At 39.2% G+C, this 16740-nt stretch overlaps 1 protein-coding gene across 1 annotated transcript in view; it reads right to left on the bottom strand.

Annotated features, from left to right (window-relative positions):
* Positions 1 to 7: 7 nt before the first annotated feature.
* Positions 8 to 16740, bottom strand: part of nlgn2a (neuroligin 2a) — a 213751-nt gene continuing 197018 nt past the window's right edge. The window contains exons 5-9 of the mRNA XM_041984710.1: positions 12167 to 12352; positions 7333 to 7598; positions 6300 to 6453; positions 5182 to 5548; positions 8 to 4912 (exon numbers count right to left, since the gene is read on the bottom strand). Coding sequence (XP_041840644.1) covers positions 4081 to 4912; positions 5182 to 5548; positions 6300 to 6453; positions 7333 to 7598; positions 12167 to 12352 — 1805 coding nt within the window. The 3' untranslated portion in view covers positions 8 to 4080. The remainder of the gene's footprint in view (positions 4913 to 5181; positions 5549 to 6299; positions 6454 to 7332; positions 7599 to 12166; positions 12353 to 16740) is intronic.

Here is a 16740-nt window from a genome sequence, read left to right as displayed (position 1 = left end):
TCTGCAGTCTGGTTATGAATGTCTTTAATGTTTCCCAGATCAGAATCACAGCATACAGTGTATAATAACTTCTAAAGTAACAGAAATATCATCACCTCATTTATTTATAGGATTTTTACTTTACTTTTTAATAATCATAAATTTTTTAAATCCCATTATTTAACAGTTTTCTTTATCTGAAGTCTTGGGTTTCTGAATTCAACATAGAATCTAAAAAAAAGACAACAGGTGCAGATTTACAGTTGAGACCAAGCTGAAGGTTTAGGTGGTTGATTGGGTCCATGTCATTGTGTGTGTTTCCCATTGTGGAGTGTTAACGATGTGCTTTCAGAGACACCTGCACTGATAAATGGTCTCTAAAGTCAGAGACCTTATATCATAGTTTGGCTGAATAGAGAGGATGAGTGTGTTGAAATATTCAAACTTTAATCTGGTTTCTTGCTAAGATTTGTTCAAATACATCCAGACTAATGCACTTGAATACTTTACAGTAGGCTACTGAACTGGTCCGTCCCAATTAAACCATTTCCTGCTACATCACACCACTGCAAGAAACACAACCTCCATGACAGTTCAGCACAGTGACTGGAATCAGAAAGTTTGACCATCTCTGTGATCTCATTACTGTATGAGGAAATGAGGCATCTTATGGTAACAGAGCCCTCACGTCTGCCCCACATGTCATCTTGTGGCTACATGTAAATGCTGCTACTTGTTAAGTGAACTAACATTTGTTTGGCTGCACTTGTGTTTGATATCTCAGTTCAGGGTTAGACTCTAGACGAGCAATCACTGAAATGCAAAGCTGGTTTTTATGAGCACACTAAGCTACTGAGACTAAATTTACACTCATCACGCAGCACAAATTCATTAGAAATGAACGTGGATCACAAAGCATTTTTATAAAGCTCGCAAAAAGTTGCAAAAAGGGAAAATGATGCAAAATAGTTTGATTTGCAGAGTAATAAACTCACAGAGTTAAACAATATTAAAAAAAAATCAAAATGTAATGATATTTAGAAGCTAGCAATGCTAACTGTAGTATCTTAGGCCCTCTGATTTAAGGGGCTTCAGTGAAGTTCTGCTACAGTGATTTTCCTGATCAGGTGTCTTGATGCTACAGGATGCCCACATAACTATGGGCAACATTATACCTTGAAAGCTAAAATAAAATGAAATGAAAAAACATCTTTTTCTAATGATGGAAACTGTTAAGATGTCAAGATTAATTTAAAACTGCAATCAAGAGGCCATTTCTTTGCAAACTGCACCTGTTGTCCTTTGTTGTCACAAAATATAGTTTCATTCATTCACTCCAAAAAAAAAAGAAAAACAAACAAAAAAACAAAACAAGAAACTTAATATTTACAAATATTTTGTCTGTTTCTTACATTTGAAAATATACAGTTTTGATCCATATCCAGATGTTGTGTCTCTGTTCCTTCATCAGTTGTTTTCTTCCTCATGTCCAGCTTTATCAGAGCAGACTGACTGCATTAAATCTGACACAATAGCGCCCTCCAGTGTTGGTTTGTAAAAGAGCCCATGAGGGGGAACAGACCCAGGCTTAATACCTCATTTCTGTTCTCACCTCCAGAGATTGTAGCTGTGTTGTGGAGAGGTTTGTTTTTACAACCTCTTACTGCCTCCTTGTCCACAGGAGTGAGTACAAAAGGGTTCATATGGACATTCTGGTTCCCTGTAGACAGATTAGCAAGGTATTCCTCTGCCATATGTCGTGGGTAGAAAGTCAGCCATGTTTTTAAATGTATTTATTTTCTTATGATCAGTGTCTTCCTTCTTCTTATTCTGCATTTAAGGCTGTGAGTCTTTTTCCAATCTTGTCCCAAATTCTACCCCATGGCATGTCCCTTCTTGCACTGCTGTCCATCACCCTGTTCCAAAGTATTTATCCAACTCCAGCTTACCCACGTCTGGTGTTTTGAGATTTACATTGTGCACATTTCCCTTTCAGTGGGGTTGCAACATTTCTGACAGGAGCAGCCAGGTATAAAATTCCCTTTCCAGTCCCCCCTCCCCTACAACACCCCTTTAGGCAGTAATAAAATAGAAAACAAACAATCAAACAGGCTAAAGCTAAAGCACAAGCAAAGACAGCAACTGTGACTAACCTCACCCACACTGGATGTAAGCTACCTTGTGTTCCTGTGGGCTAAAACAACAGTTCGGTTAACATACTGTATCTTAGGGCCATGTTTGACATCTTTATCTGAGGAGCAGAGGGGGCATTGCTAGGCCATAGAACTATATATTTCTACTTGATTGAAAGAAGTACAATCAGAAACTAAACTAAAAAACTGCATTGCTCCAATGCTGTTGAGATTACAACCTATTTTTTTTTATCTTGCAGCTCTGAAACAGAGGATGTGAAGGCCCCTCAGTGTGCTTAGAGTTTAATTAATAACCAATGAGCTCACAAAATACATCTTCAGTTCGGCAAGTGACGCTAACAGTTAGCAGGGCTGAACTGGGGTATGGAAGTATCAGGTGTTTTGGATTTTTATGATTACAAAAGGAAGATATGGACGATATGCAAATATTATGCAGTCTCCGGTAGTGAACACAGGGAGGGTAGAATAAGTAAGGATGAAACTATGAGGTGTGTTCGGGTGAGTAGCTGTCTGCTTCTCTATCTCATTGTTGCTTAATTAGAGCCCATGTTTTGTTTTGTTTTTTTTTATGTAAAACAAGCGTGTTATCTTACACATACATTAACATACACACACTTTCTTAGAGGCACACATCAAGCAAAATAAGGAATGAAATAGGCTGGCAGACGGGGGAAGGATGGTACACGTAAAGGAGCCGAGGCTGCCTTTTTCTGTTTTGTCTCACTGAAGTACAAAAATAATTGTGTACAAGCAGTTGTGATACAGCTGATGGATGATGGGCCTACTGGATAGAGATATATGTCTAAATAACATCATAAAGGTGAGACTGGAAAGGAACAGTGTGTGTCAGAGTTGTTGCTGTAGTGTCTTTTGTGATTTGTGGCAATGGCCATAGGAAAGTACCTATGTGTGTTGCAGAATTTCTGTGAAGCTCTTAATGCGTGAGAGGAAAATCCCAAAATATTCAGAGTGGACCCGGTATGATTTGATTAGATTTGGGAAACGTGCATTGACAGATTCGGTGTCCTTTCCCTTATCTTCATCTTCCAAAAAAATAATTCATGCATAGATCCCCACTGAGAAAACCCATTGATATACTTTCTCCTTTGTACACATTTATATAGAACTATATATAATATCATTTCTCTATATCTATATTTTCAGCAGAAATTCTTTCCACATAAAACAACAATTAAATGCTTGAAAAAAAGATGAAAAAGAAAAACACAATCGGGGGCCAGTTTGGCACTTTGTCATGAGAACACACAGCTTCTGCTGGTTGACAGTAAATAGGAATACTTCAGGATTTTCTTTAGTTTTTTTTCTCCCTTGATGAAAATGCAAACACAGTAGTACATACTTGGCACCAAGAATGCTGGTAGAATGAAATATTAGGTATGTGTTTTCATAGCTATATGCCTCCTGTGTGTATGCTTTACCCTCTCTAGCTCAGTACATTGTGACTCCTTAGAGTGAAGGAGCATTGTGTAGATGAAGAGAACTACATGTCAAATGAGAGGAACAAAGCAGCAATAAGACACAGATGTAGAAAAGAGAAAGAAATGTGCACAAAACACACCGAGAGACACAAAAGAGATGACATCAAAGTAAAAAAGATAAAACAACAAGGGGCAAAAAGATTTGTCCCTTTATCAAGTTTTTAGCCTGGAAACTGCCGACCCTTGTTGAAAACAGTATCTTTGAAAGATCCAAGTCACTCCAAAACGAATCATCCTCTCCAGTGCAGTTCCCTTATTTCTCCACATGCCACCAGCAGAGGGAGCTGCTGAGCTGTACAGCACATGATAGAGAAGGTGGAGTTGCTTTTGGAGAAACAAGAGAATAAGAGAACAGATGAAAGCCCCCGCATCCAGAGGCTTCTCTTCTATATCAGTAGCAGAGCCAGTATTTCTGGTCCCTAGGTGACACAATGTTGGTCCAGTCCGTACTATACCCTGGTTGTGGAGTGGGGATGGGGCAGGGTGTTGTTGTGGCCGGTGGAGGGGAAAGTGTTAAAGGCATGAAGAGGCTGCATGCTAGTGATGGTACTGGGGATCATAGTGATGGTGTTCGGCGTCATCAGTGGCACATCGTCGGGGGCACGGCGCAGGGCCAGCGTGTAGTCAGGTGGGCAGGCGGGCCGTAGAATGTCGTGTGGCCGGAGGGGCTCCATGTCGTGGTGGGCATCGTGTTCAGAGTGCTTCATCTGCAGGGACATGATCTCCTCCTCCTGGCTGTGAGCCAGGTCGTTGGCAGGGCCGCCCCGCTGAGGAGATAGCCGGTGCCTTCGCATCTCATGTCGCTTGTCACGCTTGTAGTAAAGGGCAGCAAATGCCAAGATGTTGAGGAAGAGCAGTGAGGCCCCCACAGCAACTGTCACACTTAGCTCAGTGGAGTAGTCACGGGTGTCTCCTGGAAAGAGGTTCTGGTGTGGACGCTCTGAGCCCTCAGGTTCAGTTTCAGAGGGGAAGGTTGGGTAGGGGTGTCGGGTGGTGCGAGGGCCTGGAGTTCTGGGCCAGGGTCTGATTGTGCCTGGGCCAGGTCCTGCCGGTGAGCGGGTAGTGGTGGGGAAGACTTCATGAAGACTATGAAGATGAGGGACTAATTCTAGCCAGAAAGCCACCTTGTTTGCCCTGTAGTTGTCTCTAACACGAGGTTTTAGGCCGATGTGGAGGTATTGCTTGTCCTTTGAATTGAACTTGGTCCAGATGACCTCTTCGAAACGGTTGGGCTTGGTGTGAATGAACTTTGTGTCCTGAGGAACCGGCAGGTTTGGGTCACTAGTGGAGCAAAGAAAGATTTAAGTTTTAATTCAGTGCTTCGGTGGCTCAAACACTCAGTACATCAATCCCATGAGTTTGTGTTAACTTTGATATTTAAGGGAAACTAAAAACTGCTCAAATAAAAAAAAATTCTTCTCTTATTTAAAAAGTAGCAAATCTTTGAAAAGTCACTGCAACTTTACCACTAAAGACTGACAGGATAATCATTCAGTTGCAGCTCAGAAAAAAGGAGAATATACAATATATCAACATTAAATGAGGCCTACCCCGTCTTGGCAAAGTTGGTCCAGTAAGTCATGACCACGGCACTCAACATCACATCATTCTTCGAGAAGTTGCATGGAAACAGGTCTGTGGCGCCGATCATGGGCACGCCAAACACGTAAGGTATCTCATCTCCATGGGCAGCGTCGGCCCACTCGGGTCGCGTCTCTGTCTGGCAGTGGTGGTAGAATGTGTAAAAATAAACCGGGGACTGAAATTCAGCGTGGAGTTTGGCAGTGGCGATGGCTGGTGCCACCCACTGGTGGTCCGTAAACAATGCTAACAGAGTCTTCCTCCGCATGTCGCCATTGTCTCTGTCTGCCCAATCTGTGTACATAAATTTAATGGTCTCCCTCAGGATGTCTTTGCCTGGAGGATAAGAGGCAGAAGGTAGAAAAGAGAAAGGAGATAAGCAAAAATACAAAGAGGAGAAAATAATGACAAGTTAAGGGAAAGGTAAAATATGTGACAGAGAGTTGAAAAGGATCAGGGGAAAACAATAAAGGGGACTTTTACTAAAAGAAGAGACTGAGCGACAAGACAATTTGCCTCGTAGTTATCAGAACGACAAACACTTAAGAGAGAGCGTGACTGCATTATTCAGACTTGTCTGTATTTTGACTGTGGCCTGCTGTGAGGGGTTTGCAGGCTGATCTGTTAGGAACAACAGCACTGTGATTGGGAGCTGGCTGCCTGGGGGGCTGATGAGCGACAGCATTAGTGCCCACGGAGCCCCAAAGGCCAGGGTACAGACCCACCACAGTGAAAGATAATCTCTGTGATAGGAAATCTCTTTAGTATGCTTGTCTTGACTGTTACACTTCACTGAACTCGCATTTGATTTTTTCTCATTTTATAGCCCACATAATGTTTTAAAGAGTTGCATTTCCACAGGGAGCTGTAGCTTGGAATTGATGATGTAGATTTTCTTCTGTTAAAAGCATGTTAATATAAGCTGTTCTTAGAACAAATGAGCTACGCCTATATAACATCTACTTTAGTGTCAGTCTTTTATGTCTAAATGAGGCAAAACAGTGGTTATGCTCCAGAATTGCATCATCTGAGCGAGGTCGAATGAGTCTTTGAAGAGTGATAGATATGTGGAGCTGGTGTCTCTCACCCTCAGGATATCCGTAGAGGTTGTCAACAAAGTTAGAGATGGTGTAATCGAAGGCTGCAGCGGAGATGCCGTCATTGTCCTCACTGTCGTCTACAAACTTCAGCCCTTCTCCTTGATTCACTCCAATCAGGATGTCATAGTTGAGGAACTCCCCCTGGTGGTGGAAAACGGTAGAAACAAGCTGAGTACTGAAATGAAGATTAATGCAGCACAAACCACTAATCTAAAGCCACTAAGAAAAGCTGCTAAAACTAATTTGTTTTGTGTAATAGTTGTAAGTTCAAATCCATTTAGTTCATATTATCACTGATAATTATGACATTTATATAAATGAAAAAAGTCTTTGTATCAAATGAGTAGCTCTCATGAAGCAATCACTCCAGGATGATGTAGAGAGAGGATATGAAATCTAATTTCCTGCTTTATGCTGCCAACTTTAAACCTATGTTTGTCCCACTAGGAGTTAATGAAGTTAAGGTCAGCATAAATCAGTAACTGTTATTGTCCAATGAAGTGGTCCACAAACATAAAGGCCACCAGGACACATTAGAGTGAAGATTTAAAATAAAATGAACAGTAGAAAACATTAAATGCAACTATAACATGATATATTTTTTGTTATCCTTTCCACTTTTTAAGACTTGATAAAAAAAAAATTATCTGATGTAAGTAAAGACAGAAAATCTCACCTTTATCACACTGTTCACCACCTCCACATTCAGTGATGAGAGGTTTAAAAGCACGTGATTCTTTCTTCCTTTTCTTTTTTAGGTGATCACAAGACAATGACAAAAACTGTGAATCATGGGTCTAAAATACACCACCAGGCCTGTGGTTATTTTTCATTGTGTTGAAGCTTTGTAGCATGTGACTTCACACCAGCTAGTAAATGCCACTGCTACACCTCTAATTCTGTGGAAAGGTCACAGTCACACCTTTTCTGAGTTGTCCAAGAGCTTCTTTGTCTGGAGCAACTCACACAATGAAAATTCAACAGGGACCATGCCCTCCGATACGGCTGGAAGACCCGTACCTGCTGCATGAGAATCTCAGGATCGTCGGGCACCACGTCTCCGTCCACCACGGGGCCAAAGGCAATGTGGTAGCGTGCTGGCTGGATGTCCTGGTCCACCAGCTCCCTGAAGGTCTTGCGCCTCAGGCAATCAACTAGGTCTGCTGTCTCTGTGTAGGTGCAACCCACCTTCCTGGCCAGGATCTTGGTGTACTTAAGGGGCTGGTAGTTGACAGACCAGCTAGAGATGGCAGTGCCACTCTGAGCTATGGCCCTGTGGAACAGACCTGAAAGGACATAGAGATATTATTATGAAGCCAATAGGATAAAATGTTCACTTCCTTATAAGATATTAACAGGGGCTCTGTGAAGAAGTTCAGGGTCGGGAGACAACGTGATACAAAGAAACATCTTGATCACAGATTCCTTTCTATTCTGGCAGAATGCAGTGTCTTAAAACACTGCCAATTTAATTTTTCTTGTTATCTTTCACACAAGAGAAAATGTGGCAGATATGAGATGGACTACAGACACAAAACATCCATGGAAGAACATGCTATAGGACTGTAGCTTAAAAATACATATGCAGGTGTGGGAATAAGCTCTTCTGAGATGTCAGAAGATCTATTTTCCTGTTCTCTAGCTTTATGCCTCTTTCTCTGTCTCCTTAGTTCTGCCTGTCTTGTGCAGTTTAAACCACTCGAGTTGCTCGTTAAGGGTCCGCCTGCATCACTTGTTTCCTCCTCACTTGCCCCCCCCCCCCTGTTTTTCTCCCCTCTCCTGGGCTAAAGATTGGTCAGTTAATTATTAAGCGGAGCCGCAGAGCCTCCTTTCCCTCTGAGATCAATTATAGTAAGAAGTAGTTGGAAACAGCTACACCTACATATGTATCTGTACTGAGAGAGATGGAGAGGAATACAGGAAGATCTGTAAATTTTACAAGTTCAGTTTTTATTTATTACTCCCTGAATGATTTTTGCTTTTCTTGTTTGGTACAGTTTTCAACTTGGACACTTCTTTTTTTAAAACAATAGCACTTTTTTAACCCTCTCTACTGTATTTTCATCCTTTAACGTAATCACCTCAACATACTTCCTTACATCTTTCTATACCTTTCTATACATCCTTGTTTTTCCACCTGTCTCAACACAGTGCATGGATACTGTATTCTGACTTTAATCAGATCAGTATCACTAACAACCCCTCCGTCCATCCCATCTGACACTTCCATCTTGTTATCCATCCCGTACAACCCTGCTGTCTGACTTGATTTGTGATGCAATGTTGCTGACGTGATTGGTGTTACTTAAGCATGAGAATGACATTCTCCTTACCTGGCATTTCTGGCAGGGGGAGAGGAAGAGGATGACAGACAGGTGACGTCTAGTGGGTTGATGTTACACCGTTAGATGCTGATGAGGAGGAAAATGACAATGGGGTGATGACAAAGCGGACGCATGAGAATGGACAGGTGGTGGAGGGATGGGGTGGGGTTGGTTGTCAGCAACAAGAGACAGGGGAGTTAATACAGGCTCTCTCCATTGTTATTAGTTTGCAGCTAAAATAGGACGACCATAAAAAAAAAAAAATTAAGCTTAAATGTGGCAAAACAGTTTTGTTTTCTATCTGCAAAATAAAGATAGAGATCCGGTTAGAGAATAGAGAGTGGAACAGTTGAAAAAATACATGTATTCCTTACTTCTTGAGAGTAAAATAAAAAAATTGATGCCACTTTTATGTCTGCTCCTTCAGGAGTTGGAGCTGGGACTTAACCCAGCTTAGCATAAAGGCTGGAAGGCAGCAAGTTAGAAAATATACTTATCATCTCTAAAGCTTCCTAATTAACTCATATCCTATGTTGATTAGCAAATTTGTCCTAATACGTTGTATTAATGAGGAAGCTTCAGAGATGTCATATGTGTAGTTTTAAATTTCAGGGAAAACAAAATGACAGAAATAAACAGGAAGTAGATATAAACTGTTTAAATCTGCTTCCTGTCTTTATGCTAACCACATCCTGACTTTGTGTGATCGACACCAGAAAAAAAAACTCTTTATTTTATAGATGGTAAAAACGTTGGTGTAGCCATGTCTAACGGGTTAAAATGCCTGTTAGAAACAAAGCAGTTCTTTGTTTATTTGTTTATTTATTTATTTGGATCCCCATTAGTACAGCAAAGTTGTAGCTATTCTTCCTGGGGTCCAGAAAGAGAGTTACACATGTTCTTTCAATGTTTTTTCCTGTTCTAAATCCATCAAATAAATGTAATAAAAAATTGCAATATTCATTTAATATTAGCATTTCAAATCCGCTATGCAGTCTCACCACTGTCACAAATCCATGTTTCTAAAATAGTTTGGACATTGTAAAAAAACAGACTACAATAATTTGTGCTAATTATACTAATGAGAGTACATATGCTATACAGTTAAAAATATGTTTATAATTGTTTCGCATTTGATACCAATATATTCTGTAAAAGATAGTTTAAAAACAAATAAAAAAAAAAAAAATAAAACCTTGGGCCCAAGTAAAACCCATGATAAATAAAAGCAAAACATTAATGAAGAAGACCCAGAAGAGCTGCTTACTTCTCTGGACCTGAACTCATTTAGGATGAGTGAAAACTGTCCTGTGGTCTGATGATCAAAGTCTGAAATTCCTTTTGTAAATCATGTATGCTCCCTCCATCCTACGGAGGAGAGACACCATCCTACTTGTTATCAACATATGCTGTTTAAAAGCAGTTCAAAAGCCTGCTTCTGTGATTGAATGTGAATACATTAATGCACATTGAATGGGTAACTTGATACTCTGCGAAGGCCCTTATTAGTGATAAATGACACACGCAGGATTTGGAGGGACATATATTGTCATCTAGAATATAGGTAACAAAAGCTAGGATATGTAATAAGAGTCAGAGTGCTAAAGCTGGCTGCCTCCAGTCCAGACCTGTCACTATCTCATGTCTCTTTTCTCTGTGTCCTAACTTTTTGGAAAAAGCTGCTTCAGCATCCACATAGCTGGTTAAATTATGTAGTACTGTGCAAAAGTCTTAAGTCACCCTTAACTTCTTTATATACAGCCATAAAAGCATCCAAGAATTTCATGGAAAATATTGAAGCTTAAATATAAAAACAAGTTTTGTACACTTCTAACCACTTTTATCCTTCAACACAGCCTTAACTCTCTTAGACAAGCATCATCATCCTTTTTATTAACTAGTCTTCAGAAAGTCTTTTTGAAGGACATCCATAGTGCTGGGTCATATGGCACACCTCAGCCTTTCTTCTGTTTCCCTTCCTTATGGCTTCTTGACAGCCAGCCTTACATGAAGACCAAAGCTTCAATGAACAATAGATTTATCAGCTGAGGGTCAAGATGTGTCTCCTGGGTCTTTGCTAGATTTTTTTTATTATTTCATAAGAACATTAGTTTCACTGTGTTTATCTACTGTATATAATTCAAATCTGTGTCCTATTATAATGTCCTCAACTGAGAATGACTGAAAAGCAGCCAATGTCAAAAAGCTAAACAAAACAAAAAGTTTGAACAACTATTGCGCAAGAAAGTCTGACTCCTTGGAATCGGGATAATAAGAAATAACGAGTGGACGAAGACTTTCACTGCCTATTGTTTAACAAATGGGGTCAAGATGGGTCTCTAAATGTTAAGTGTGTCACATGCTAACAAGAGAGAAGCATTCATGGGATGTTAAAATGAAGGGTTAACAGACATTATTGGTATTAAGAGGTTGTGTTAAATGAATGACAAAAAGGAAGCACACAGATGCTCACTCATGCTTTGACAACACTTCTTTTCAAGACATCTATGCAGACTGAATGAATCAAAATTAGACGTCTGCTTGGTCTTTCAGACACACACACACACACACACACACACACATGGAGCAGTAATTGAAGCAGACGTGTGGTAGCATGAACACACTCTCTCTGATCTCCTTTATTTTCACCCACAATTTCTGTCCTTTGCAGTTTGTGTGAGACAGAAAATATGGAGAGAAGAGAGACATTCATGGAGAGTGGTCAAGCAGCGTAGAGAACAGAGAAGTTACGATCGGATGAGGACAGCTTTAAGAACAGCATGATCAAAGGCAGCGAGTGCGTGACCATGTGGCTGCGGACCGTCAGGCACACTGATCTTAGTTCAGATCAAAGTCAATTGGTCTGTAGGGCTATGCCCTTTGTTGGTGCCATAATAGCGCTTAGCCCTCAGGGTATGTTGATAATGGAGAGCATGAGGTTGTACAGATGTAGGATTTTTTATGAAGGTTTGGCCTTCCTGCTGCAGAGAACCAGGAGTGTTCACTGTAGCAGGTAATGTGGGTAAATGCTGCTGCTCCAATGTCATTTATCCTCCAAAGAAACGAGCGACATGACCTGGATCAAACCTGCACATGCTCATTAGCCTCACGACTGCTTAAATTCTTCAGTTCAAAGGACAAGCTGTGCTCTCTTTTGGGGATAAAAGAGTCAAGTGAACATCACAGAACATAACAATTTCTTAGCTGGATGCTGCCAGCTGCCTTGCCATCTGACTAAGTCTTCTCTGCTATGAAGACATTTTGTTCTAAATATAACATAAGACAAATTATAAATGAAGAAAAAAGAAAACAATTCTATATATTGTGATATATATATATATATATATATATATATATATATATATATATACATATATATATATTATTAATTTAAGGAACACATATGAAAACATGTTTTATCGGATGGAGTGTAAACATACATAGTAATTTAGATATTAGTAAAACAAGAAGAAAAAAACATGCCCAGGAAAAAAAAAAAAAAAAGCAGCACAACACAGAATCTCATTTACCCTCTGAGTGGTGCGAGAGGATGAGGAGGTTCACGCAGGAGGCCCCTGCTCCAGAGCCGAAGATGGTGATCCTCTCTGGGTCTCCACCAAAGTGGCCGATGTTCTCATTGAGCCAGCGCAGGGCCTGGATCTGGTCCAGCAGGCCATAGTTCCCCTTAGCCGACTGATCTCCGGTACTGAGAAACCCTGATTATAGAAAAAGAAGATGGACAGAAAATAAAAAAAATTGTTTGGGAGAGGGAGAGAGGGATAAGAGTGAATGATGGAGGTAAAAGAAAAATGAAAACAAGGAGAAAACAGAGAGACAAGATGAAGTTAGTATCTACCTTTTCTAATTAGTACCTTTAATTTGTTTCTGGCTTAAAGGGAACTGTAAAACATGATGCATATAAATTACAGCAGACTGAGCCTAATTTGCATTTATACACATAACTGGATTACAAATAATGACTCATCGTGTCTTCATCTTTTGGGCAAACTGTCCTCAATCAAAACTTATAATTAATAGTTGACTATTTCCCTCGTATCAATGCAAATATGACATTGTAGATGTTTTAAATGAAATGAACAGTTCACAGAGAGTCAAAGCAAACCAGTTGGAAATGTCATTCATTGAATTAATCATTATTTATTTATTTACTCTTTTTCTTTTTTTTTTTTACAGGGAAAACCAATACTTGGGAACCATGAGCTACTCACTGCACAGATGCTTGAATGAAAAGTTAAGTTAAAATAAAATAAAAAACTAATAGTTTAAATAAACTCTGAAGCTTTCATTTGTTACAAGCCTGAAGTTTAAAGACTGAAAACAGAGGTGTCTTATAGAACTTTTATTGTCACCCGATCATGTATAAAAAAAGCATGAAAATTCATTTATTGATCAAACCTTTATGTTGAGCTTTTAATGAGCGCTACAGAGCTGCACTGTTGCTGAAAAATCAATTAATTAAAAACCAATGCATCACACTGACTTCACCCTAGACTAAATAGATTTATTTGCATTTAATTTTGTTGTGCACAAAACAAAATAACAAAATAAAAAAGGCATGAGCTGTTTATGGTTCAAGAGCAAAAAGTCTTTTGAAACTCTTATTTTTATTTATTTTACTGAAATGATCTTATTATATGAAAGGTTATATTCAAAGATGAAGGGCTGAAATGCTTCATAACCTATTTTTTTACACTGCACATTTTTTTCCTGGCATTGTATAGGGAAAATAATGACATAAACAATTGGTATCTGCAGCTGGCCACTGGGCAAATTAATATCTTATGGCCTTGAATTTCACAACAGCTACATTCCTAATTCACAACTTTCATTTTAACTATGTTAAGAAAAACAAAAAAGCCCAGAGCTAAAAGTCAACAACAAGACATGAATTCCAATTATTGCCTGACATATAAATCATTTTTCTTCAAAATGTTTTCATCCATATTATTTACCCCGAGAGTTAACCTGTTCTTCTGGTAGTGGTCTGCTGCAGACATGTCCTGTGATGTCATCAGCTCTGTTGTTGCTAGGCTACAAACTCAGCATCCAGACATTTTCATTGCGATCTCTAGAACTTCAACGTCTCCCTCTCGCAACATTACCGACATTCTAACAATGTCAGCTGCTCCTTATTTATGCAAATGTTAAAAAATGCATACAGCTCCTCTCCCCGGCCTCTTTAGGAACATCAGACCATAATCTGGTTGTTCTCACCACCTGCAACCAGCCATCCCAGTTTAATGAGTGGGATAAATTATCATCGAGGTATGTTTAGCAAGGAAAAAAACCAAGTCTAAAATTTCAAACTCTTCAGATGTTGAAAAGTAACATCCCTCACTTCCATGCTTAAAGGACCAACATAGAGCAGCTCAGCCCTTTATTAGGAAAGACACTGAACAGAAACTGTTTAAAGATGCTCTGGCATCCACTTGCTTGGGGGATAAAAAGCCTTACTAAAAAATGGTTTTAATGCTTACTGTACCTTTTTGAATAAAGGGATATTGTGCAATTTTGAGATGCTGAAAAATAGATATAGTTTAGAGAATAAGCATGTAATTATACGTATACTTGGTATTTTTTTAAGAAGGAAGGTTGAACTTTGATATCAAATTGCTGGAATTTGTTATGATTACCTTTCAGGGTGATTCCAGGTCCAAAGTAATTTCAAGATTAGACAAGAGTTTTCCAGAAAATAGAACATTAAATTTATCTCATATAAGGCAGAAATGGGAGTGAGAATGTGTCAGCTATATCTCAGAAGAATTGTGGATGACATACTGTGAATCCCAATGAAAAATTACCAATTCAAACTTCTGAAGAGCATTTAGCTGGAAGACTATTTGCAGATTTTTCATTACTGTGATTCAAAAATCATTTATCTCGGGTTCCTTCTGTTGCTGGAGAAATTGCGGTTCACAGGAAGCAAATCATTTTAATACATTTTGGATCTGTACCATCTGGTTGGGATTGGTTGTACCAAACCAGTACAAAAAAGTACAATCTTTTTGGTCAATTATCTATGTACAATTATCTAATTTATTTGCTATTAAAATTATGCTTTGCTGTTTTTCGGGTTTCTATGCTGTGTAAAAAATGAAGATAGAATTTTGTTTGGGATATTTACTGTTGCAACAAGGAAAGCAATTACAAAAAATGACTAAAATCAGAATACCTAAATATATACTACAGTGGTATAAAATATTATATGAAATGTTTCTGGTGGAAAGAATAACCTTTTCTTTGTGGCTTCAAGAAGCAAAATTCAAAAGATTCTGGGATAGGTGGGAAATGTATATAAAACCAAGATGTCCCGCACATAATTAAAAAAGGTTGGTGAATGTTACTTTATATTTTCACTTAATTTATATTTAATATTTATATATTTCTTTCTTTTGTATTTGCTTTGGATGTTCTTTTTTGTTTGTTTTGTTCTTTTTTCCCAAACATTGAAACAATTGGTACATATATATATCTATATATATATATATATATATATATAGATATATATATATATATATATATAAAGAAAATGAAAAAATAAGAAGTGTAAGGAGGACTACAGGAAAAAGTTGGTCCAGCTAAACAGTGTGAGAGATTTGTGGTCAGGAATAAAAAAAATCTGACTGATATAAGTCTAGACAGAGCTAATGAGCTGAACATGCTCTTCAATAGGTTTAGATCCACCCTGCCTCCAGCACAACAGACCACACACCCTCCATGAGCCCACAGCTTTTCTGTCACACCTCCCCTCTGTCACCCTGCAGCTCAGTCATGGACCCTAACACAGCCTCATCTCCCTCAATATCTGAACATACTGAGACCTCCTCTGCCTCCATCTCTAGCCTGTCTGTCTCCTGCAGTCAGGTGAAGAAACAACTGGAGAAACTGAACTGGAACAAGGCTGCAGTTCCATATGGTGTCAGCCAGGTCTGAAACCTGCTCAGTATTGGACTCTATTGGATTTTCCAGCACCTTTTCAACATCAGCCTGAGTCAGAAAAGAGTTCCTGTACTGTGGAAAACACCCTGCCTTGTTCTAGTACCTAAACAATCCTGACCATATGAACAAAATGACTACAGACCAGTTGCCCCAACATGTCACATCATGAAAGTCCTTGAGAGACTGTTATTGCCCTTTCAGGACCTATTACATTTTACATATGGTAATGTTCCTGGGGTTGAACATGCCATTATCTACCTGCTTCAGTGTGTCTGACATGGTTGTCAGCAATGCAGAAGAACCACAAGGGACTGTACTCTTACCATTTATCTTCACACTGTACACCTTGGGCTTCCAATACAACTCTGAGTCTTGTAATCTGCAGAAATACTTTGATTACTTTGCAGTTGTGGTGTGTATCAGTGATAGACTACAGAGAACTGATCAGTCAATTTGTGAGATGGAAACAATCAACTCACATTGAACACAAACAACACAAACAAGATGATTGTTGACTTCAGGACGAACAGGAGTAAACAAAACACTGTTTGCATCCTTGGAGAAGAGGTGGAGGTGGTGGAGGAATACAAGTACCTTGGAGTTCAGCTGGACAACAGAGCAAACCATTCCTTAAGGAAGCTGAGATCATTCAATGTTTGCACCAAGCTGTTGCATGTCTTTTATACGTCTGTAGTGGAAAGTGTAATGAGCTTTGCAACCATAGGCTGGGGCGGCAGCAACAGCACTAGAGATTTAAGAGACTGAACAAACTGATCAAGAACGTTGGTTCTGTGATGGAGAAAACTGGAGCTGCTGGAGCAGATTGTCCAGAAACAAATGATGCACAAGCTGCTGAAAATAATGGAAGATTCTTCACATCCTCTAGACAACACAGTGAAGAAACAACAGTGTTCAGTGTGAGGCTTCTTCAAGTCCAATGCAAGAGAGAAAGGTACCAGAGATCATTCCTGCCAGCAGCCACCCCCTCCAGAACAAGACATCTTCTAATTTGTTATTGTTTTAATTAATTTAAAAAAAATATTACATCAGTGCAATTTCCCTCTGGGATTAATAAAGTATTTTCATTCATTTGTCCATCCATCCATCCATCCATCCATCCATTACTTGCTTTTTGGTTGATATT

Source organism: Melanotaenia boesemani, chromosome 5 (assembly GCF_017639745.1).
Source record: "Melanotaenia boesemani isolate fMelBoe1 chromosome 5, fMelBoe1.pri, whole genome shotgun sequence".
Classification (NCBI taxonomy): Eukaryota; Metazoa; Chordata; class Actinopteri; order Atheriniformes; family Melanotaeniidae; genus Melanotaenia; species Melanotaenia boesemani.
The sequence above is the reverse complement of the archived record's forward strand: the minus strand, read 5'-3'. Positions and strand labels throughout refer to the sequence as shown.